This window comes from Furipterus horrens, unplaced genomic scaffold (genome assembly GCF_987537825.1).
Source record: "Furipterus horrens unplaced genomic scaffold, mFurHor1.1.pri manual_scaffold_8, whole genome shotgun sequence".
Taxonomy (NCBI): Eukaryota; Metazoa; Chordata; class Mammalia; order Chiroptera; family Furipteridae; genus Furipterus; species Furipterus horrens.
The window spans coordinates 92,129,549-92,154,893 of NW_028327178.1; the positions used below are offsets into that span (position 1 = coordinate 92,129,549).

The 25,345-nt window shown below is 45.2% G+C and overlaps 2 protein-coding genes across 15 annotated transcripts in view; one reads left to right on the top strand and one right to left on the bottom strand.

The window, feature by feature from the left end:
* Positions 1-676: 676 nt before the first annotated feature.
* Positions 677-6,995, top strand: TP53INP2 (tumor protein p53 inducible nuclear protein 2). 4 transcript variants are annotated; one of them, XM_090286283.1, is made up of 5 exons: positions 677-898; positions 1,865-1,977; positions 5,224-5,400; positions 5,826-6,114; positions 6,697-6,995. In XM_090286283.1, the coding sequence occupies exons 3-5, from the start codon at positions 5,277-5,279 to the stop codon at positions 6,950-6,952; spliced, it is 669 nt and encodes a 222-aa protein (XP_090142409.1). In that variant the 5' UTR covers positions 677-898; positions 1,865-1,977; positions 5,224-5,276; the 3' UTR covers positions 6,953-6,995. The 4 variants fall into 4 exon arrangements, with proteins under 4 accessions (XP_090142409.1, XP_090142408.1, XP_090142410.1 ...); XM_090286282.1 differs by lacking the exon at positions 1,865-1,977; XM_090286284.1 differs by lacking the exon at positions 1,865-1,977 and having other exon boundaries at positions 6,700-6,995.
* Positions 6,996-11,215: 4,220 nt separating this feature from the next.
* The window catches only part of NCOA6 (nuclear receptor coactivator 6), an 84,238-nt gene continuing 70,108 nt past the window's right edge, over positions 11,216-25,345 (bottom strand). For 9 of the 11 annotated variants that reach the window (XM_090286274.1, XM_090286272.1, XM_090286277.1 and 6 more), the window contains 2 exons: positions 21,732-21,880; positions 11,216-11,776 (listed from right to left, as the gene is read on the bottom strand). In XM_090286274.1, coding sequence (XP_090142400.1) covers positions 11,733-11,776; positions 21,732-21,880 — 193 coding nt within the window. In that variant the 3' untranslated portion in view covers positions 11,216-11,732. The remainder of the gene's footprint in view (positions 11,777-21,731; positions 21,881-25,345) is intronic. The other 2 variants (XM_090286279.1, XM_090286275.1) reach the window with 1 other exon arrangement.

Below are 25,345 nucleotides of genomic sequence, written 5' to 3' on the forward strand. Positions count from 1 at the left end.
TAAAAAAAGGTGTGTAAACTTCCAGTACAGAGCGGTCTCTAGGTCAATGTTTATTCAGCCAGGAGCAATTCCTCTCCAAGTCCTACTCCCTAAAATTTCCTGTCAGTAAACCAACTTCTCTACACTCCCAAGTGCTGCCCCAGAATCAGGAAAGGGGGAGGTCCCCTACTTTTGAAAACTGCCCAGCTGAGGAAAAGTGGGGAGGGAAAGCAGAGAATGTGTAGGGGTGAGGAGGTGGGACAGAAAAGGCAGGGCGAGCAGGGATACACGTGGTGGGAAGGATGGAGGTTCATGGCCATGGTGTGGAGTCGAGTAGTACAGATTGGGGGACTTGGATATAGGATGCAGGTGAGGGGATTTGGGGGGCAGAGGGAGGGGTGAGGGCGCTGGGATATGAGAGGGGAGAGCAGGACGATGGGGATCTCGTAAGGAGTTGGACCCTTGTCACTGAGCGGTCTGTGGACCGCTCTGGGACGAGGGATCCAGGCTCCCAGCCGTCGTCTCTCCGGGCGGCGCCCCGCGGCTCTGAGTTGGGCTCCCAGGCAGGAGCCACTAGCCAGAGAAACAGTGGAGAGGAGGCGGGGGAGGGGGAATCCGCAGCCTGGGATTGGTTACCGCTCCGCCCGCCAGTGACGCGAGGCGGGCGGGCCCCTTTGTGACGTCACAATCAGCTGTTTGAACGTTCCAATTTGTGCTGCGAGCCCAGCAGCAGCGGCTGCACATACTCCAAGACCCGCCGGCGAGAGCAGCAGCCACGAGCGTCCGACGCGTAGCTCCGCCGCCTCCCTGACCAGCCACCGGAATGCGGCCTGGACTTTGATCAGCCGCTGACCCCAGGCTGTCCCGCGGCACAACTACCTCAGCGCCACCCTGCCCGCCGCACCGCCCGGGTACCCAGGTGAGACCCGGCCAGCTTTAGCCAGGGGGCTCCCTGCGCCCCCAGCTCCTGGGTCTTTGTCTCCGCCCGCGGCTGCGGGGGCCGCATTCCCGTCTCCCGATTGGCTGCTGCATGCCCGGTAGACCGTGACGTCTCTCTATTTGCATTTGACATTGAGACGTCACTAAGGCCGGGACCGCCCCCCTGCCCCCCACCCCCCGCTCGGGTCGCGTGTCCTCCTTTGACCCGGTGGGCACTGGGTTGGGACTGGGCCCTTTTAAGGGACTCTGAAAGGCGGCGGGGCCCGTAGGGGCCTTGGCAGTTTCCTAGGTTAATCCAGGGGCTGGGGGCAGGCTTCTGATCACTTACTTTCTCCCTGCGACTCGAGAGTGGTTCTGATAGTGCTACTGGGTCTAGGTTCTGGGCGGTGTTGGGGGTGGGGTCGCCAAGAGTTGCAGGGAGGTCTGGAGCTTCAGCTCCAGGTCGTTGGTGCAGCGCCAGATGGTGGTGGAATCCCCTCCCTGTGACTCCAGGCTCTGCACCCCCCGGGTCTAACATAACATCATCTTAATCCCTGACGTGTGTGTTTGTGTGTCTAACATAACATCATCCTAATCCCTGACGTGTGTGTCTAACATAACATCCTAGTCCCTGACGCGCGCGCGCGCGCGCGCGCGCGTGTGTGTGTGTGTGTGGTGCCTATCTGACTTCACTCCCAGCCCCAAAACTAGGGGTCTTAGATCCCATTTTACGGAAGGGGAATCTGAGGCCCAGAGAGGGGATGTGGCTTATTTGTGGTCATGAAGCCAATTAGGATCATGCCTACTGATTGAACAACAGATGTATTAGCCATGGGCACATGCCTAGTAGGAACCCAATACAAGTAAAGTTACACATCCTCCTATGACTGAGGACACTACCGTGGGCTCAGTACCATCCAGATTTGACAGGGCGCCTAGGTCTCCTCACTCCTGGATTTTTTTCCAGGAGTTGTTTGGAGATTGGGTCCCGTTTTGTGGCCCTGACCCTCACCACTCTGTACCTTGGAGTCCCAGAGCTTAATAAAATTGCTGTCTCCCAGCTGTTTTGACCACAGAAAGGTGAGTCATTGGCTGCATCAGGGTGTTTCCAGGGGTGATGTTGAGGTGGGATGGGGGGTGAGAGTTTGGCCCTTCATCACCTCCCCAACCCCCAGAGTTGTCAGATAGAAGGGCATGACCCAGCAGGTGATTACAAGTTTTGTGCTGCCCCTCTCTGTTCACTGAGATGGGCAGGAGAAAGGGTAGGGGAAGAGAGCTGACTTTCTAAGTGAATGGGCCTAGAGGCTTCATGGGCTTTGCTTAAGGATGGGCTGGGATAGAGGTGCCTTGGGGCTCAAGTGCTATTCTGGTCACAGCTGCTGCAGTTATTAAAGGGAATAGTTCTCCCTGGAGCAGGGCTGGGAATGTGAGAACCAGGAAGCTGGCAGGGCTGGGAAAGAAAATCCGGGAGACTCCCCAGCGGTCATGAGCGGGGCAGGCACTGGCTGGCTGGTGCTGCTGCTACTCTTGGCTCTGTCACTGACTTGCTGTGTGACCTCAGGCAGGCAGCTCTTCCTCCACCCCCAGACTCCCTTACCTCAATCTGTCTGTAATTTGAGGAGGCCCTGAGCAGACTCTGGTACACAGTGGGTGCTCTAGCAAATGCATGATGAATATTCATGTCAGGAACTCCAGACCCTTTCAAATCTGGGCAGAGGGGTTTTGAGGGGAGCAGTGACTTGATCAAGGTCTGATTCATGTCTGACCTCCCTTCTGAATATTTTGGGGGATTATTTGCTGAGATTTTTCTGTGTTCACTCTGGACTGGAGGCTCAGTGACCTGAGGCGAGGCCTGCCCTGCCACCATCTAGCTGTGTGTCTTTTAGATAGACTTATGTCTTCTGATCCCCAAGTTGTGAAATGGACTGGGTGAATATGATAGTCCCTGAAACAGCTCTTAACTTCATTTTCTCAATGAAGTAGTAGGCCCTTAGAAAGAGGGGGTTCCTCATCAAGGTCCCAATCTTCCCTTCCTTCAGGCAGGGCCAAACTTTCTGGATTTTTTGTAACTGAATCACTAACTCCTCCCTGTGACTACAGATGGGTTGGGATATGTGGCTGGGCAGCAACCTTTCATAATCCCCAGATTTCCCACCAGGGAAGCCAGCACCCAGGATACAATTCCTTTTGGAGCTCATTGTGGGTCTGCAAATGTGGAAATACTCCCAGGGTTGGAACTTAAGGGATTTTGTGGCAATTGTGAAAACATTCCCAGGGAATGGGAGAGGTAGCCATAAGGTGGGTTACATAAATACACCAGGTGGGTTAACAGTAACAGTAGACTGCCTTCAGGGAATGTATTGCATTGGCCAAAAAGTCTGTTACATTTATTTTCTGTAAAATAAAAGACATACTTTTCATTTTCACCGATAACTTTACTGAGTTGGATATTTTGAATATGTTGCTGTCTCCCACTGTTGGCTTCTACTGGGTAGAGGCCTAGGGTGCTGCTAAACATCTTCTAATGCATGAGACAGCCTCACAGCCAAGAATTATTTGGCCAGAATATCAATACAGTAGTACCAAGAAACTTTGCAAACCACTTTTGACATGTTCAATAGTCACAGCACCTTCTCCATACACTGCACAAATCTTTTTACCTTTCTTGAAATAATAAAGCATAACATGCCAAAAATGTTGTGTATTCTCTTCCATCTTCAATATTAAAATGGCTACACAAAAATTCACCAGTTTTGGTAAGTTTTTTTTTAAATGCAAGCTGTCACAATACAATCTTAACAAAATTGTCTTGAAGTTAAAGATAACTAAGTGCTACTAGAGTCATTGTATGGAAAAAAATGAAACAGACTTTTTGGTCAACCAGTAAGTATGGACATGTATGTCCCCAGGGAGTTCTATAGGAAGTGCAGAAACATTCTTCTAGGAAGGTGACAAGTGGCTCATTAGCAAAACTATTGACCATCTTCAGGGGACAAATGTGAGGGTCAAGTTTTAGGGACATCCAGGGGGCCCTGAGCCCAGGTCTAGTCCTGAGGTAGGCAGAGGTGGGGAGAGGAGCAGATCTATAGACACCTCCTTGGTGTCTGCATTCCTGAAAACGGGGTCTTCTTCCTCATCTTCACCCAGAGAAGGGCTGATTGAGTCCTTGGGTCCTGGTCTAACCCTCAGTGCTGATCCTTAAGGGTTCCTGGGGTGTGATAGCTCCCTCCCTCCACCATCACCTCCCACTGACCTGTTGTCTCCCTGGGGCCAGGCAACCTGATCTTCCTCCCTAGCCAGGGATGCTGCCCTTGAGCAGGAGCTTGGGAGTAGAGGGTTAGGAGGCGTGCCTGTGGGAACAGGATCTTCCAAGCTCATTTCACAAACAGAACTGAGGCCTGTGCAATCAAACGATAGCGGTTCTGTGGGATTTTTACTAGCCAGCACTTTTCAAGCCATGCACGCTCAAGTTATAGTTCTTAATCTCTGGGCTCAAGTAGTGCTATTTAGAAAATGATGATGAAATCCAAGGTTCTTTGCCGCAGAATACACATGGACCATGGCGCTTGGCCACCAAGTTAAAAATGCCTAATTCAGAAAGACACCCAGCAAAGGCAGTGGAATATATGATTATGGGTGCTGCCTTTGGGCAAGTTACCCTACTTCTCTTAGCCTGTTTTTTCACCTGTAAAAGAGGGATAATAATTATACCCACTTCCTAGAGTTGTTGTGAGGATTACATGAGGCAATACAGGTAAAGTGCTTAGTATAGTACCTGGCACATGAATGTTAGCCATATTATGATGATGATAAATAATCACAACATTGGGCAATTTCTTCCTTGCCTGGAGAACTCCTATTTACCCTTGAAGGTCCAGCTTGGATGTCCAATCCTCTGGAGACCTTCCTTGACAAGAGTCCAGTCATAAATACCTCTCTTTCTATGTCCCTAGAGCATGGAATAATATTAATAACTAGCTGATTAAAGGGTACTGTTTTAAGCTCTTTGTATTTGGCTCCTTTAATTCTTATTAGAGCCTAAACGAGGATACTATTGTTAGCTCATTTAATTCTTATACGGGCCCAGAGGAGGTTACTGTTTTCATTGCCATTTGTCAGGTGAGAAAACTAAAGCACAGGTAAGTTAAATGACTTCCTAAGGTCACACAGAAAATAGAAAAGCCAGAAAGCACACACAACGCAAATCTTCCCTGCACCTCCCTGTTGTACTCTGATCTGGTATGGGGACTTGGGGTGGTATCCCCAGCCAGGAGTGGGGGTAGACTTCTGTCAACGGTGGCTCTGACTCCTCTCTCTGCCTCTCAGGTTTTTGCACTACTATCAGGCGCCCCCCTCTGAGGCTACTTCACTCCCCCACCATGTTCCAGCGCCTCACCAGCCTCTTCTTCAGCAACCCTCCGCCCCCTGAGGACCTCGACTGCCCCCAAGCCTTTGTCTCCGAGGAGGAGGAAGTGGATGGCTGGCTCATCATTGACCTGCCCGGTGAGGCCTAAGTCGGGAGCCACATCTATGACTGATTTTCTGGGCCTGTGAAGGTCAGATGACCAAACAGCGGAGGGGAAGGGAGCTGCTAGGGGATTGGGGAATTCCCCAAGGCTTGCTGGCCAAACTGAGGCTGAGGCAGTGACACTGGAGAGGGGGAGGGGAACATCCCATGCAAGCCCAGGCTGTCTCCTGGCGGCGCAGTGTTGGGGCCCACACCTCACGTACCCTAGGATAGCAGGTCGAGGCTCCTGGCTTGTGGGTGCCGCGTGAGCGGGATGGGCAGGGCCGAGGTATGACTAACGATGCCCTTTCTCTCCCCGCCCTCCTGTGTCCGGTGTGTGTGTGTGTGTGTGTGTGTGTGTGTGTGTGTCCCTCCTGCCGCGCCCCCTTCCCCGCTTGGCTCTCCCTCCCGCGCCCCGTAGACAGCTACGCCGTTCCACCCAGTCCCGGGGCCGCCCCTGCCCCCGCGGGCCGCCCTCCACCCGCGCCCTCCTTGATGGACGAGAGCTGGTTTGTTACCCCTCCTGCCTGTTTTACTGCAGAGGGCCCCGGACTCGGGCCCGCCCGCCTTCAGAGCAGCCCCCTGGAGGACCTCCTCATCGAGCACCCCAGCATGTCTGTTTACGTCACCGGCAGCACCATAGTGCTCGAGACTGGGCCTCCTTCCCCGCACCCCGACGCGGACCTGCCAGACCGCGACCTTAGCGAAGGGTGAGCGGCAGGGGTGGAGCGGAGTCCTAGGGAGGCGTGTCTAGGAGGCAAGCTTCCGGGCCTGGAGGCTGGGCGAGCGAGCCCACTTGCCTGCCCCGGCACTGGGTGGGGGGTGGGGGGAGGGGCGGGGCCTTTAGAGGCCAGTCTTCAAGGCAAAGGGTTGGGCCTCTGGGCAGCGAACAAGGATAAGAGCCTGCCAAAAGGTAAAGGGGCGGGGTTTTGATATAGGGAGAGGCGTGGCTAATAAGGTTTAGAGGCTGGAGGGGCAAGGCCAGAACGTCAAGGGGGTGCGGCTTCTAGGAGCTTGTAAGAAAGGCAAGGGCCGAATTAGAGGTTGGAGTCGAGTCTTCTCTGGGGTCCGGTTTTGGTTTTTAACTGTCACAGGGGCTAGAACCTAGGACCAATCTCCAGGTTGGCTTGGAGGAAGGGCTGGTACGCTCGAGAAGGGCGTTGGGCGCCCTCCTGTGAGTAGAGACAGTAGTGCTCCAGGGCGAGGTTGTGGGGACAGGGTGGGAGGTTTCAGTGCTCCCCTTAGCTCTCTACTGGTCCGGCCCTGACCTGAGTCTTCCTCCGCCGTCCCAGCAGGGAGCTGGCGCCGGTCCACCGGGAGCCCCGGGCCCTGCACCACGCAGCCGCCCCTCTGCCAGCGCGGGCTGCACTGCTGGAGAAGGCGGGCCAGGTACGGCGGCTGCAGCGGGCCCGTCAGCGGGCAGAGCGTCACGCGCTGAGCGCCAAGGTGATGCAACGGCAGAACCGCGCCCGCGAGAGCCGTCCGCGCCGGTCCAAGCACCAGGGCAACTTCATCTACCAGCCGTGCCAGCGCCAGTTCAACTATTGAGCGTCCGCTGGCTGAACCGCAAACCCCCTGCCGACCCCTGACCCCTGTCAGCCCCCTCCGTCGCAGCCAGTGTGTTGCTGGAGGGGCGCCCACAGCCCACCTGGGGCTGGATACCACAACCTCCACAAGTGTGAGGTGGGCTGATAGCTCCCTTCTCAGTCCCCTCTGAGTCTCTAATCCTCCTCTGAACCTCTTCCTGCCCTTTACCCTCTTTCTTTCTGGCCCCCATGCCTAACATGTAATCCTGCATCTCCCCTACCATCCTTCCTTCTGTGGTCCCCACCCCATCTCTGCACTGACATTCCCCTTCATCCTTGCCCTCCTGTCCTCTACCTCTGTTCCACTCCTATTTCCTTTTCCAGTCCCAAACATGGCTCTTTCCTCACCTTCAATTTCACTTTACAAGCTTCTCCCTATCTCATGTTTGGCACTACACTGCTCCTGCTCCCTTATTATTCATTCCCAGTAATTCCTTCCCAAATGGATGGGGTGGAGAGGGGGGTTGAGACTAAAGGTTTCTGTGTTTAGTCTCATCCTTCCTTCTCCTCTGGGGGCTGGACTCTTTATAGTTGTCGAGGCTTAGAAAGGTAAAGTATGTGGAAGAGGACTGTGAGATGTGAATTAGAGGGAGAAGGCGGATGGAATCAAGGGAAAGAGGCAGCCTTTTGGAAATGTGGACAGGACAGACACGTTGAGAAGCTGTAGGAAGCAGGGCACCGTGGGAGCCGCTACTGTGTGCTTGCTCAGAGAGGCCAAACCCTGCTCTCAGGCTGGAGCCTGGAGTCTGCCCCCACCTCCCTTTCCTATAATCCCACCTCCCAAATCTCTTCCTGAAATCTACCCCTCTGCAGGCTCCTGAGTCTGAAAGGCTTAGTTAGTATCTTGCCACCTTACCCCCAATACATCTCCCCAGGAATAGAGGCTGGGCAAGGCCCTGCCATCCTGGCCATCTATTCACATGCCCAAGGTGCTAGAACTAGCTTAGGGGAGATGCAGGCCAGAGGGCTTCTAGGCAGGGAAAGTGCACACCCCACAGTAAGCATGCAGAGGAATGATGCTGGGGAAGACAAGCTGTGGGGTGAATCTATCCCAAGATTGACAGCTCAGCCTTCATCTTGCCTCTGGCTTTATACTCCACACCCTGCCCCGAATGACTAATAAACACTTCTGGGTAGGAGGCCAGGAGCTTCACTGTCCCAACACCTAAACAGTCCCTATCCAGGTTCAGGGCCTTCAGGAGACTCCTCGTTTTCTCCGAGTGCTCTCTTCCTTTCTAGGCTGCTGAGGAGAAACTGGTGCCCTATGGTTCCCCTCCCCTTCTCTTCCAGTAAATACCTGGAGGAGGGAACCTGAATCCCTGGGTGAAACAGAAGGAACAGGGGCAGCCAGTTTTGCCCTTTTCATGGTAGGACTGAATTTTGGGCTCAGACACCAGCAACAGCCTTTTGGGATGCCCCGAGTTGCTTCCCTTTTTCTCTAACTGTCCTTTTCTAGTGCGTGCTCTTTCTTCCTCAAAACTTTTAAGATTTCCTGTTACATACTAACATAGGTCTCCCCCCTTACCCCAATTCCAGGTCTCACAGGCAAGTGGAGGCTTGGCGATAACTCTGCATTCCCATGAGGGCAAAGGCAGCTGCCCTTCCTGACCCTGTAGCCCCAAGCCTCATGTGGGATGTGTGGGTAAGGGAGGGGGTAGCCCAATGGATGCTGGGATAGGGATAGAGGAAGCCCTGTTGGGGTCTCCTATCCAAGGGAGTAAGCCAAATCTACAGTAAAAACTGTTCAAAGTCCCCATGCCAGTCCACTAGGGCCCTAGTAGTTGGCAACCTTGCTTCTTTCCCCAAGATTCTCCCTCAGTTAACGACCTAGTCACTTTTTTCTTCCAGCTACCCTCTTTGTCACTTCACAGCCAGCTTAGGGCCTTCAGCACTTCCAAGAGTGGAAACTCCCTCCACTCTTCTTGCTTATGCCTTTGCTGCCAGCTGGGGCCTAGGCTCAGTCCTGGGCAGTGCCCACAATCCTTCTGGTGGGGGAAGAGCAGTAATAGGGCATTAGGCTCAAATTTCAAAAGGCCCTTCCCTTACCATATTTCTGGAGCTCCTGTAGTTCTAGAACTTCCCAATCTCATCACCTGGCTGATTGCAAGGCTCACAGATTTTTGTACTTTCCTATAGATTCTGTAGCATTTGAGTGTGATAATATTTTAATTGTGTATAGAGATTTCTAAGAACCAACACTATTCAGTCTCCTGCTAGTCTGACTCCTGAAGCATCAGACCTCATCATATTGTATTGATTGTGTATGTGCCTTTCACCTTGAGCATGCTTCAGGATTTTTTTTTTTAAACCACAGAACTTGAATATATGAGGGAACCAGAATTCACAAAGTCCTATGCAACCTTAGACAGGAGAGGGGTTAGAGAGTCTGTCTTGACTGATGTTTTCAGAGACCCTGGAGAAGTTTGTTCTAGTTTGTATTATTTAATGTCAATACTACCAGCACTTTGCCAAAACAGTATGTTAGAGGGACCCGTTTCTAGAGTGAGTCCCAGTTACATCAAAGGGCAACTTACAATAATTTCCCAATATGTCTGAGTGCTCTCTTCAAGCTGGGTGTCATTTTCCAGCCTTTGCCAGTCTGGCCCCAGCAGGGTATCACGTGTGTATGAATGTAGTTTGATGCTGTTTTGAAGTATGCCTGCTCCCCAGCTCCTGCCTGTACCCTGATCAATTTGCTTTGACCCATAATATTTTAGGTGCAATAAGGACCCCACCAGAGTCCTTGGATGCCTCCTCAGATCCATGTGGCTTTATGTGAGGGGACCGAATGCAGACACACTATAACCCCTTGTATCTTCCCACTTGCCCTGCCACCCAGTTCCAAATGGAACCAAGTTGAGTGCATCCCTCTTGGGTATTTTGTGTTGAGACGAGCTGAAATGAGGAGACTCTGGTTGACCATGTTATGACATGTCAACAGACTCAAGGACACAACCACCTCAACACGGTCATGTGGCATGCCTGTGTACGTGTGTAACAGGATTCTGATTGTTAGACTAATGTTATTCCTCTATGGGAGAAAAAATATAAAGAAAAAAACAAATAAAAATCTATTTAAAGCACATTATGGTTTCTGCCTGACTAGAGATAAAGTAGAAGCACTTTGCAATCTTAAGCACAGTATTGGCAGAGGGTATTATTATCAGGCTGGCTTTGGTTCTCGTGTGTGTCATAAGGGAAGGAAGAGGGTAGATAAGCTTGCTGGGAACAGTTACATAGTGTGGGGTCTGCCTCAAATAACTACTTTTAGAGAATCCTTGTAACATAAGATATATAATAAGACAGCTGAAATAGAGATGAGAATAAGAATATGACAGAGAATCACCAACTCATCCTTTTGGTCTCAGGCATTGGGTTATGGCAAAGACAAGGAGTTACTGCAGGGGAAAGAATGGAGTTTATGTCTACAGATGTAGAAAACAAAGCAGAAGGCCGAGACCCAGACCATGACAAGAATAGGGCCCCAAGTATATGAGTCCCTGAAGGTAGGTAGGGGGTAGGATGTGAGAGAAGCAATTGGTTTGTAGACTACAAATTTTTAGGTAAAAATTGAGCCAGGGAAGGGAAAAACCTGGGCATGTAGATAGTAAGTCACCCCTAAGCCTGATGCTGATGTTATAGGACAGCCAAAGAGTGGAATGTAGTGGACATTTTTGAAGTGTATAACACATAATGACTGCTTTTATTTGGGAACTGCCCCATCTAACTACAGAACTAGACAGTAGGTGGAAAGTTGACCTAGACTGGGCTAGATTCTTGATGCTGTTACAAAAAATCTTGCTGGTCAGTCTGGGCTTATCTCCTGAATGGAAAAGGTATAAATAGTTGTTTTGGAGCAATCCACCACATGCCCAGAGAAGTTGTATGAGGTGGAGAAAAAGTACCATCTGGTTGCTGATGACGTGTCCCTAGAAAATCCTGAGTGGCCTTTGATCCTTTCTCAATTGTTATTTGTGATCAAAAGAAATTTAATCAACATATAAAGTTCCCAGTACAGTGTTCCAAAGGCCTAATTTCCTCAAAGCCAAGAATGAGCTGAGTGAGCAAGAATGCTGCATTTTCCTCAGCTTGCCAGGTGCATCTCAGGTGCAATCAGAACAATATGGGATTCTAGTTCACAAAGAAGGCTGTTCCTATTTATTTATGACCCAAAGAAAAAGAGCTTGCTTACCCAATAATCCCCCACCAATAACATACGTCTATGTTCTAAGACAATGACATTTATTTTAACACATTCAGTATTTCACATTGTACAAATCCTTAGATTCTCTTTATTCACTGGTCCATTTCTACAACAAATACATCCAAAACACTATATAATAAAATTATTTACATTTCCAAATGAGACGATTCCTTTTGCCCCCTCAACTACTGCTATTCACACAGTACTTCCACAGCACAATACATCATTAGAAGGTCTAAAAATGCTCACCCTGTACTCTAGGCTGCTTAGGAAATGTGAAAACTAATAACAGAATTGCATTAGCTCCTCTCAATACATGGTAACATTTTAGAAACCTTGAACTTCATCAACACCAAAAGGATTCAACAACTTTGCTTTCCTCATTGCACTTTATGAAACAGGTTGCAGGGACTAAGAAAAGGGCCACATTATTAAAATGACTAGCTGTACAGAAATGGATTTTAAAAAGTCACAGCTCAAAATTGCTTTTTGTAAAATTCACACACATTTACAAGTATCAAGTTGCTGTCCAGCTTGTTTACTTGGATTTTCTTCGCTTGGATTGCACCGCACTGGTTATGTCTGTAGGGGGAAAGGAAGGACATGTTCAGCTGAGGCATCTCTTTATAGCAGTGCCTTTTAGGCAGCCCACAAGAATACAGGCTGACTTAAACGGAGCCCTGTTGGCTCTGAATCAGTCAGTCTAAGGGCCTCAGAAGGGGCACTCACTGTGAAGAGGGTGTCGGGCTCCTGTGAGAGGAAGGTATGGCCCTGTGTACTGGGGCCTGGCAACTGGGGAAATGTGATAAAGGTGGTGGGAGATGAAGCACATGTACCTGGTTGAAAAAGTGGCAGAATGGGGAGAACTTTAGCTAGGCCGTTAACCCCACACTCTCCATCACCAGGTCCCATCACCCAAAGAAATGATGGATAGACTAACAGAGCTTTTGTTGAGAAATCAAGGAGCAATGCTAACAAACAAGGGAGTAAATTGTGCCAGAGTACAAAAACCAGCCTCTCGATCCCTTTTGGAGCCAAGCCATTGTTTTGTAGTAAGACTCTTTAAAATTTACTTTTACTTATTGATTTTAGAGACAGGAAAGGAGAGTGAGTGAAAAACATTGATTTGTTGTTCCACATATTTATGCATTCACTGGTTGATTCCTGTATGTATCCTGACTGGAGATCAAACCCACAACCTTGGTGGTATCAGGACGATGTTCTAACCAACTGAGCTATTTGGCCAGGGCTACAGCAAGCAACTCTTTTCACCATGCTATAGACAGTTTCTAAATAACATGACCATGACCCTTGGTCAACAAGTGTCTACTGTAGCCTAGCCAGGTATATCATGGCTGTGGATACATACAGGCATGGAAGCAATTCAGAGCAAACCACAGCCTGCTCTGTGAGCCCAGGTGAGACTGAGGAACTCATGGAAGAGGTAGAAACTGAGTGATTTACACATACAATAACATAAAGGGAAAGAGTGTGTTTTAATTCCTTTTGTATTATCGTAGTGTCTTAATTCAATTCAATTCAGTTCATCTTTTGCTAATCAGGACAGTTAATCTAACAGGCTGTTGATAATACTGTTCATTTTAATTGCATGTGAATTAAGAGTCTCACACAACCAAAACTCCTGATAATCAACTCTTACTTCCAACACTCAAGCTCCATTTTCACTGTAGCAAATTTGTCATTTGCAGTAAAAATACAGAGTTTTGTCTTGACCGAGTGTTTGTCCTTAGAAAAAAAATCTGTTAATTAGGCCAACTTTGGAAGCTTCTCCTTTGTTATGATATGAAGGATCAAATGGCTGGGAAAAGAGGTGAAGGATGGGGATGGGGGTGGGGTGGGATAAGCAACCTCAGGCTTTCCCTTCCCCCTCCTTCCATCTGTTACTGCTCCAAAGCACCCAAAGATCTGGCAGGCTGCCTCTGCTTCTGAGGATGAATCCATGAATGCAGCCATGAGTAAACTAGTGATTTGTGGTAGAAACTACAAAAACCTAACCTTCTAGATGATACCAAGGTGGAGGATGGGAGTGGTGGTGTAGGGTGTACTTCTACACTTCCATGAGGAAAAAAAGCATATTCTGGTTTCTTGATTCTGGTTTCTTATCACCTTCCCTGCATAAATCCAGCCAATCTGGGTCATAGAACAAATTCACTTTTAATGTCATTATAAATCTTTCTGAAAAGATGAGTTTTTTGTTTTGTGATTCAATTTTATACTCCCAACAAGACGTTACAACTTTTATTTGTCCACTGAACACAAAAGAATATGGAAGCAAATTCTTTCAAGATAAGGATTTCTAGGTGACTGATGGTACATTCAGGGTGTGCATTCAGGGTGTGAATCAGGCCTGTTCCTAAAAGGCTGCCTACCTTATCTGACTAACCATAATCCCAATCCCAAGCCCTCACAAGTAATACCATACTGGCAAAATTATCCATTACATATCCATATACATTGTTGAAAATTTTTCAGTTTTTTAAACAATCAAGGATTTTATAAATTAACGAGGTCTGCCCAGAATGTATCCAGCCATGTAATATGAAAAAGAGACATTTATCAAAGAAGATACAAGGAACATGTATGTAGGACAATGACACCTCAGTCCCCTTCAAAGTAGGCACCTTGGGACCTCACACAGTTCTCCCAACTGCCATCAGCTGCCCTCTCATATTTTCCTGAATCTCAACAACGGTCTGAAACCTTATCCCTTTCATTTTTTAAAAAAGATTTACTTATTTTTAGAGAGAGAGGGGAAGGGAGGGAGAAAGAAACATCGATGTGATCGAGAGATCATCAATCAGTTGCCTCTCACATGCCCCCAACTGGGGACCTGGCCCACAACCCAGGCAGGTGCCCTGATTGGGAAATGAACCAGCAACCTTTTGGTTCGCAGGTTGATGCTCAATCCACTGAGCCACACCAGCCAGGGCATGACATCTCTTCCCTTTAGTTTTGAGAAAAGCCAGAAGTCTGAGGGCGCTAAATCTGGGCTCTAGCGGGGTCTGAGTCACCTGGGTGATTTGATGTTTTGCCAAAAAACTCTGTGCACGATGTGATGCATGACTAGGAGCGTTGTTGTGATGAAGCTGCCAATCACCAGTTACCCATAGCTGTGGCCTTCTGCAACATCCAAATAGTTTCCACGGAGGAATGTTCAAGCTTAATGCAAAATCTGATGCAGATTCGTTGCTTCACTCGCTCAGTCATTTTGAATGTGATGGCCACACAGTACACATGCTCACTCAATGGTATCTACCACCCCCACTGACTAGTACGGTAAAGTCATCATTGTTCATGCATGTGCATTCCAGTCCACTCTCCTTGGCTGCCAGGCTACATCGATGTCATGCAAACTGTTTCATTATATTAACAATGGCTGGACTTTTTCCTGACAGACCTCGTACAAAGAGTTCAAAAACTAATAGTGGAGGTATGTCATTCATATAGTCAGTCATATTTTAGAACCAACTATATGGTAAAAAACTGGATCAATAAATCTTATTGATCCAGTCTTATTCAAATGGTGCCTGTCCATTTGAATTTGTGATTTGATAAGGGCATTTCTTCAGCCTGGTTGTTTACTTTTTACCTGAAGCAAATTTGGCCAAATCTATATACATAGCGCTATTAAATCTTCTAGTAGATGGGCTTTACCTTTGAGGGATTTTAGAAATTGACTTTGACTTTGCTCACTTCTTGTTCTTTTTACTGTACTACTTCTAGCCAAGATTTTTATTTAATTGTAAAAAAATTCTGAAAATTTCCTTTTAAAATTTGCATGGTTGGTTTCTAAATGATGCTACAAGAGTAGTTTCAGGCAGATACTGCTCAGGATTTTCTCCCATAAGATTGATCTAATTATGTCTGTTCATTTACATTTCCACAATAATAACACTGCTATTTTAAGTGTATCTGTATACTCTGTGTTTTTAGATTGTTGCTTCTCAAGTCACTGGCTGTGGGTAGGGTAGGGCTTTCATCCTACTTTGCTGTCAGAGGCATCTCAGAGCCTCCAGGGGGCATCCACAGCTGCTGCTGATTACAGGCTGTTATGAACTTCCCTCATTAGCCTATTTTCCCTGGTTTCTAAACTTATGTATTGAACTTTATGTTTTTAACTACTGACCCTTTTACCCAGTTGAAAATATAACACAAAATTCTACACAGGAGAGAAAATAAAGAATAATAAGGGAACTAAAAAAACCATTTCTGTGTTGACGAGGAACTCATCATGCCGGGAGTGGGACTACTCACTTGCATATTCATAAATAACACTTCTGATCAAGTGCAATTTTTAAAAGTTCACTGATTTGTGGAAGCCAGTTTTTGTGTTTGTAATTTAAAATGTGCATGTGAGGGAAATCCAACCAACCAAAAACAAAACAACAGATTAGAACGTGACCTATCAACCATGTGGGCCTCCCTGGACTTGCCCAGAAATCATTCATCCCCTCTGCTCCAATCTGGCAGTCTAGTAGGCCTTGGCCAGTGTGACACAAGCAAACTGTTCTCACAGCAGGAACATAATTAATGTCACCATTTCCCCAATAATTCAAAAGTACCAATACTGCCCTGGCCAGGTACTCAGTTCGTTAGGGCACTGCCCAATATACCAAGGTTGTGGATTCAATCCCTGGTCAGGGCACATACAAGAAGCAACCAATGAATGCATCAGAAAGTGGAACAACAAACTGATGTTACTCTTCCTTTAAAAACCAATTAAAAAAAAAGAACCTTAAAAAATGTACCAATACTTCTCATTATAAACTGCTCATAATATTTCTTAGCTTTCAAGATTCCTGTGAAAAATACACACTATTTCTGATTTTGTTTGTGTATATATAATTCAAATCATATGAGTACAAAAAGGCGAAACTCTTTTTCACCCCTCAAAACTTGAAGGAGTACTGATGCTGCAGGAAGATGTTCCAGATCCCCAGTACTATATTTGTCTCCCAGCTTGAGAATCATAAATTTTAGAAACCAGCTTGATATTTTGTGATAACTCAAGTTACTTTATGAATTTGGTTCACATTTGCATATAATATAGCAGGCCAAATAATATACATATTTATTCTTTAATTTGGAGTCAAGAACTCTAACAGTTAAAAACCAAAAGAGTTACAGCACTCATTTCTGCTTTAAAAGGTAACTTACCCTAGGACAATTAAGGACTGATAAACTTAGGGCTGATGTGGAGATCTATATACAACTGTGATTCCTGGGGTTTGGCCAGAGCTCTGCCATCCTCTAGGGAGACATTTACTCAGCACCCCTCTGAAGATCATAAAGCCTGTGAGTCATTGTGGACTCTCCTAAGTCAGTTGCTAAGCCTCAAAGCATGGATGGGGCAGGTATTCCAACATAACTACCACCATCTTGGGATTTATCGGCAGCCGTCCGTCTCCAGAGACGATGGTGTAGCTTCTTAAGAGTCTATCTGCCCCGCCGAGAATGGCTGTGCAGTCCGACTCGGGAGTGACACGGTATCTGTCTCCTCCCGTGTTGAATCGACATCTTGTGATGACGCTGGAGTGTCCTCTCCAGTGAAGCTGAAGCTACAGAGCCTGGGCAGGGTGATATGGAGGGTCTGCTGTTGCCCATGCAGCAGACGCCCCCTCTCTTCGCAGCTGAAGGATCCAAGGGAAAGACGGAGTCAATACAGCTTGGCTTCAGGTGCGCCGCAGGAGTTGCCGGTGTTGACGACAACGTCAAACCGCCTTAGGGACTCCGGCTCCGGATTTTCTGTCGGGGTTTACTCCCTTAGCCTTTCCCCTGAAGAGGTGTGCCGCAAGGCAGCGGAGGTTTTTTGGAGTCAGAGTTTTCCTTCTCTGATGTGCCCTGACTGGAAGATCGAACCAGCGACACTTAGCTCGCAGGCCGACGCTCAATCCACTGAGCCAAACTAGCCAGGGTTAAATAACACAATATCCCTACGATATAAAGTATCCAGAATTGAGAAAAAGCCAACAACCCAAGAATAAAATGAGTGGAGGCAAAGCAGAAGAAGCGGATGCTCCACAAGTTCGCCTACCACGTCGCTGAGCTGGGCCAGAGCCTGGACTTCTTTCGTAGGAGCAGCGGCAGCAGCCGAACCCCACCAGCGCGCGCCGCTGACCCTGCCTGCAGAGGACACCCATCTTGGGATAATGTCTAGTTTAATGTACAGGCCTATTCCCCACTCCCTTTCTAAAACAGGTTCCAGCTTTCCATCTCTTCTCAGCTGGCAATTAGATGCCCAAATTAGAGCTACAGAGTGGCTCTAATTTGGGCATCTCTTCTTAACTGTCCCAGCTTCTCCTTAGAGTAATTCTTTCTGATGCATTGTAAATGACAACCTTAGTACCTTGAGGCTCTGGGCTCAGGTCGGTTCCAAAAAATCTGGTGTGTGACACTTTTAAATGTCAACACTTTTTTCCTCCTCTAAAAGTAATTATACACCATATACTATAGATACAGTGGTGCAAAACTGATCCTTTGGGAAAATGAGGGGCAAAAAGAATACAAGAATTGAGGGGAAACAGATTTCCCTACAGAACTCCAGGAATCTTTCCTTTAGTGCTCGAAGTTTTGTACTCATATACTAAAGATGTGTTTTCTTCCAAACATGTTTCTGCTGAGGAGATGATTTCCAGGAGGAGGCAGAAAGCTATTGGTTCCATCTCTGTATCAAAAGTGGGGTTACCTAAGAGAGCATTGCCTGTGTTGTACATGGTATGCCTGGAGAGAAAAGGTCCCTCCCAACTTCTTCCCTCACTTTCTGGCAGGCTGAAGTAAGGTAACTTTCACATCTCTGCTTTACCTGTATATGATCAGTAGGCCTGTGGCCTATTCCCAGGGGGGGTCTCGTGAGGCCTCATGAAATTCCTGCCCAGAAACATGACTTGCCTAAGACAGCTGAGTTCTCAGGTCAGTGTCTGGTGCACCACAACCTACTCTGGTTTTCAGGCTGGCAACCCAATGACACTTGGCTGTTTCTCAGCAGCCTTGCTGATTATCAGGCACTTGGCTAGGATCCCAGCTCTTGACCAACCTGAGCTACTTAAGTTCAGTGAATTCCCTGAGAGGATGAAGTATCAAACCCTCCCTCAGATCTAGGCCTTTGCACATGCTATACCTTTTGCCTAGAATACTCCATTCCACCCCTATAGCTTGGATAATGCCTCCTCATTCTTCAGGTCTCAGCTTAAACACATTTTCTCCAGGAAGCCTTCTCTGATTCGGCAGAGAAGTAAAGCATCCCAGCTATGTGCTCCTACAGAATCATGTAATTGTGCTATCACAGCATTTAACATTTGATGACACACTATATTAGAGTCTGTCTTTCTGGCTAGCATATACAGTTGACCCTTGAACAATGTCAGGGTTAGGGGCACCAACCCCCATGTAGTCAAAAGTCGTATAACTTAAATTGACCCTCTGCATCTGCGGATTCCCAATTGCAGAATGAAAATACTGTTTTCGAATTGCAGTTGGTTGAATCTGTAGATGCGAAACCCGGGAAATACAGAGGGCCAACTGTATTTAAAAAAAAACCACATAGAGTGGACTCATGCAGTTCAAACCCATGTTGCTTGAGGGCCAATTATAATTAATATGATGAAGACAGAGACTCTGTCTTCTCACTATTATATCCTCAGAGCCTGGCATGTATTAAGTACTTAATTTATACTTGATAGATGGTTGTTAATTTAATAATTACTGATTGTATACCTCTTTGCATTAGGCACCATACTAGACACCACAGATACAGTGGTGGGCAAAACCAGACCTCTTCTGCCCTAAGAGAGTATTAACTATCTATCACATAAATAGACATAAAAGTTACAACTGTGTTTTCATGAAGGAGAAGAACATGGTGCTACGATTCCTTATAGCAGTGACAACTGAGCTAAAGTTAGGAAAAGTTGGATATTAATGAGGAGAAGAGAAGAAAGAAGAGGGAATAACACTCCCTGCCATAGGCGTTGCATGTACACAGGTTTGTGATGAGAGGGAAGAGAGTGGTATGTCTGATTTGCTGAAGGATGTTAGATGAGGCTGAGAGAAGCTGAAGGGGCAGGACACATAGAAACTTGTGGTCCATGTTGACACTTTAGGCTTTAACCCTAAAGTTACTGGTGAATCACTGAGGGGATTTAAGCTAGGATAACAGTAAAGATGGGAAAAGTGGATAAATTTGGGCCACCTAAGATAAAATCAGCAGGTTTTTTGATGGATGTGAGGGTGAGGGAGAGAGGTGCCAAGGAGGACTTGCCTAGAAGATGGTGGTGCTATTCACGGAGACAGGAACAATGGCATAGCACCTGAAGTAGGGGTGAAAATCGCAAGTCTGGTTTCAGACATGTTGTGTCTGAGGTCCTTTTAAGGATGTTCATGCAGTTGTCTAAAATCTCTAGAGATCTGTACTAGAAACAAATTCATCAGTGGTCTGTGAAAGGTTGTGACTAAACAGGGGCATGAATGAGATAAGTTAGGAAGAATGTACGTTGAAGAAAAACAATAACTCTGGATTAAAGTTTGAGGAAAGTCAACACCTAATATCTGGGTACAGAGACTGAGAAGGAGCAGTCAGAATATTCAGAAAACTATTTAGAGTTCTGGGTCACAGAAGCCAAGGGCAAAGTTAATTCAAAGTGGAGATGGCAGTCAACAGAGAAAACTGGTAGCGTAAAAGTCCTGAGAAGGTCAGAGAAGATGGGATCAAAGGCACAAGTGGAGGAACTGGCCTTGGACTTGAGGAGGGATAGCTGCTCTATTACAGTAGGAGCAAAGGAGGACAGTGGTAGATTTACGTGCTGGTAGTGAGAGTTGAGGGAGTTCTATTTTTTTTCCTTAAATAGGTAAAAGTCTCTGCTATAAGAGAGGGGAGAAGGCAGGGGCTAGAGGTTTAAAAACAATAGAGAGGGAAAAGAGAGTTGACTACAGAAACATAGAAAGATGGCTGGGCCACATTCTTGAGGACCTATCTGAAGTGGTGATAATCAATCAATCTGCCCTTTTATGTTCTTTTATCCAACACTGCTTGCTGCTGTTGTGTACACACACACACACACACACACACACACACACACACACACGTTAAATGAATGAACTGTTAAAGGAAGGACCAAACATAAGTCTAAGTAACTCAACAAATTTAAGGAATAGATACGAAGTTGATGGACAAAGTCCTCCACTGCTGTGATAAGGCTCCCATTCTGCTACTTGACCTACAAATACTGAATTGGCCAAAAAGTTCATTTGGTTTCAAAGTAAAACTAAAAGATACATTTATCATTTTCACCAGTAACTTTATTGAACAATGTATTCACCACTTTGTTCCACTACCTCCTGCCATCTTTCAGGCAACTTCATAATTCCATCTTTCCAAAACGATTTATCTTTTTGAACAAAGAACTGTTCCAGGTGCCTTTTGCAGTCTTTTAAAGAATTAAAATTTTTTCCATTAAGAGAATTTTGTAAAGACTGAAATAAATAGAGACCTGAAGGTGCAATGCCTAGTGAATACAGTGGATGCACCAGAACTTCCCAGCCAAGCTCTAACAGCTTTTGCCTGATCATCAAAGAAACAAGCAGTCTTGCATTAGCCTGATGGGAGATTATGTTTTCTGTTGACTAATTCCAGACACTTTTAGTTGAGTGCTGCTTTCAGTTGGTCTAATTGGGAGCACTACTTGTTGGAATTAATTATTTGGTTTTCTGGAAGGAGCTCATAATAGAGGACTCCCTTCCAACCCAACCATATACACAACATCGCCTTCTTTGGATGAAGACCGGCCTTTGGTGTGGTTGGTGGTGGTTCATTATGCTTACCCTGCAATCTCTTCCGTTCCACATTATTATAAAGTATCCACTTTTTATCACCCATCACAATTTGTTTTAAAAACGAAATATTTTTGTTATGTTTAAGTAGAGAATCACATGTGGAAATACTGTCAAGAAGGTTTTTTTCCCTAACTTATGTGGAATCCAAACATCAAAGCAATTAAGATAACCATGCTGGTGCAAATGATTTTCAACACTTGATTTGGATATTTTGAGTATGTCAGCAATCTCCTGAGTGGTATAATGTTGATAGTTCTTAATTAATGTTTTGATTTGATCACTATCAACTTCAACTGGTCTACCTGACCATGGAGCTCCATCCAATGAGATATCTCTAGCATGAAACTTCATAAACCACGTTTGACACATTTTATCAGTCACAGCACCTTCTCCATACGCTGCACAAATCTTCTTTTGTGTTTCGGTTGCATTTTTACCTTTCTTGAAATAATAAAGCATAATATGCTGAAAATGTTGCTTATTTTCTTTTATCTTCAATATTAAAATGACTACACAAAAATCTACCAATTTGGTAAGTTTTTTAAAATTGCATGCTGATATGACAGCTGTCACAATACAATGTAACAAATTTGTTTTGAATGAAGTTAAAGACAACTAAGTCATCTTACTGAAAAAAACCAAACAAACTTTTTGGCCAATGCAATAGTACCCATACCCCACTGCTAACCTTTAGTAGAGCTGGAGGCTGAAGCTGGCCGAGAGGATCGCTTCCGATGTCCATTTTCCACACTTTCAGAAGCCACAGCTGCCTCTTCAGTTCGGGAATTTCTCCGGCTTGGGGTTTTGGATTTTTCAATCATTTCTTTGGGCTCACTGCTGATAGACAGAAGCACAAAGTTTCCAAGGAGGTGAGGGAATTAAATCACACAAAAATGCGCTCTTCAGATAAGAGTTTCATTCATCAGGCAGAAGAACTACATAGTCATTCTGGAGAGAAAATATTCCACCCTGGGACAATGAGCACAATTACCTTCTATATTACTGACAATTTAAAAGTGAGTCTAGCTTGTTGTATCTTAGTAAAAATAAACACTAAAGCATAATGCTGCTGAAATTGTGAAAAAAAATATAAAAGACTTTAGAACTTCACACAAAAATCCCCCAACTTCCTCACCCATTTTCCTAAGATAATAATATCCCCCCTTAAAAGTTAATAGTACCTAAAATCTAAGAAATTACTAACATATACTGGCATTTACTATGAACCTGGTGTAAACAGATAATGGCTTATTACAAGTCACATTACAGAAGAATATACATGGGAATATATTCATAACACTGATGATGGGTATATTGATTGTCCCTACTTCAATTCTCTTCTTCAGTATGCAAAGATTTCATTTTATTTTTTAATATTTTATTTACTTTTAGAGAGAGGGGAAGGGAGGGGGAAAGAGAGGTAGAGAAACATCGATGTGTGAGAGAACCACTGATCAGTTGCGTATCACAAGCCCCCCAACTGGGGAGCTGGCCCACAACCCAGGCATGTGCTCTGACTGGGAATCCAACCGGCAACCTTTCGGTTCACAGGCTGGCGCTCAATCCAGTGAGTCACACCAGTCCAGGCAACATGCAAAGATTTTAAATTGGTAATATCCAGTATTACTGAGGGTATATGGACAAAAACTCCTGATAGAGTGTAAACTATGTAACCCAATAATTCTCAACAGGGGGCAGTTTTGCCTCTTAGGGGACATTTAGCAATGTCTAGAGACATTTTTCTTTTTTAAAGATTTTATTTATTTATTTTTAGAGAGAGAGAAAGGGAGAGAGAAAGAGAGGGAAAGAAACATCAATGTGTAGTTGCCTCTCACACGCCCCCAACAGGGGACCTGGCCTGCAACCCAGGCATGTGCCCTGACTGGGAATTGAACTGGGGACCCTTTGGTTCTCAGGCAGGCACTCAATCCACTGAGCCACACCAGCCAGGGATAGAGACATTTTTGATTGTCATGCTTGCAGCAGGCAAGGCAAGGTGCAGAATGCCACTAGTGTCTTTCAATGGCATCTATCAGGGATGCCACTAAACATCCTATAATGCGTAAGAAAACCACTCCTCACACCCCCAGAAAAGAATGATCTGATCTAAACTGTCAATAATGCTGAGACTGAAATATCCTGGTGTAATCCTCTGTTTCAGCAATTTCATTTCTGGATGCCTAAGGAAACAAATCTTTTTACAGAGCTCTAATTACATATCAGGATGTCAAAGCATTTTATTGATATTAATGAAAACAGAAGACCTAAATGCTTAAAAATAAATCAGTTAGTTAAATCATGGTACATCATATGCAATCATAAAAAAACATGTTGTAAAGCTTATTTAATGATAAAAACTGTTCATGACATATTGGGAAAAATTGTTACCAACATTATGAATAGTATAATCCCATTTTCATTATAATATATATCAAGTATATATATGTAACCACATATAAATAAATGGGTGTGAGATTATATATGTGTGTGTGTACAATGTATAGCATTTATACATAAATACTATGTATTTAGATATAACACATTAGGTGTATATAACACTAGGTATATAGTGTGCATATATAAAACACTCTTTATCTCTATCTATACATATACTCTGTGAAGAGGACTAGAAGATAAACTAAAATATACACAGTGAATATTGCTGAGTCACAGGAATACTGGTTTACTGGTAAGTAATTTTTCTTTGTAATTCTCTAACCTGAATTTCAAGTTTTCCTTAATAAACTTTTTACTACTTTCATGGTATAAAAATGCATGTTAAAATCATTAGAAAAAAAAGAAGCTGATTAAATTTACTTGTAAGGCACAGAACTGAAACAAAAACAATGCAACAAAACAACAACAAAAAACTGGTGAAAGAGATGTCTCCTCTGGGAAGTCTTCTATGACCTCTCTCCCCATGTGGAGCTGTCTGTTCTGTGTTTTGGATTCACAGTCTGTGTCTGGCATCAGACCGTACGGCATGTTTTATTTTAATGTCTTGTGCCTTCCACTAGCTTGTGAGCCCCTTAAGGTCATGAACTATGAATTATATGACCTATCAACTATCCCTGCCCCTCCACTTTTCACTCGTGCCAGAGGACCCTTCACTAGTGGCATTATGGCTGGGAATTTAGCCACACTGTTCACTACCTTACTTTTACATGTAACAACTGCCCCAGAAGCCAAGGTAAGTCAAGGAGAGGTGAAGCTGAAGTTGGAGTGGAATTACAAGTCAGGGAGATTTACACATCCTGTTAGAAGCGGTGAGGATAGGTTTCTGGCTAGGAGCCTAGAAAGTGGTCAAAGCCTCTGAGGAAGAAAGATTCCTAATGGAAATGCCTTTTTTCCTGGGAGAACAAAAGCCACAGGAATACTGTCCTGGTGTTTATATGGTCAATGTTCAGGTAACTCTAGAAACAAATACCCATAGGGTATTTCTGGTCTGATTATCTTCTTTCTCTAGCCACACAATTGGTGTATGCTTAAAAATGTGAATGAATTAAATTATTTTCCCAATACAAAAACAAAACGAAAAACCAAAAACATCTAGACAGGTAAAGCAGTTTAGTAGAAATAGCAATGAATTTAGAGCCAGAATAACAGGGTTCAAGTCTTAGTATGAATTTATTGGCCATGGTATGTAATTCTCTCTAAGCTTCAGAGTCTTGATCTATAAATCTCTATCTTGTCTGCTACAAAACATTAGTGAAGTGTGAGGGCTCTGGAGTAAGAAGGCCTGGATTTGATCTCAGCCTTACCATTTATTAGATCTGTTACCATGGGTAATTTAGTTAACCTCTCAGATCTGTAGGTTCCTTATCTGTAAGAGAGAATTTACTTGCCTAATAGATACTGTGAAAATTAAATAAGATAATATCAATACATCTCTGGAGCTTGTAGCCCAGGGCATGGCACAGAACAGCATTCAAATAAATGCTGGCTATTGTTACTACTTTATAGGGTAGATATGATAATTAAATGACAGAATGATTGTGAATGTGCTTTTACAAACTAAGCTGACATAAAAATATGAGAAACTCTTTAAAATGTTATCTAGCACATTCCTACACTAAAAAGGAATGGCTTTTGGAAAACAACAATACTCTTCTCCATGAGGCTAATGAGGTTGAAACCACATTTGGTAGGTTATGTGAACAGCAGAGAATAACAACAGAAAAAGCATGGGTTTGGGGATCAGGCCTGGGTTTCTTTCTCTTCCTCCTTGAGAATCAAACAGCTATACTTCAGAAGGTGTTGCAAGGACTATTATCAATGACAATGATAGCACAAGTTCCTTTA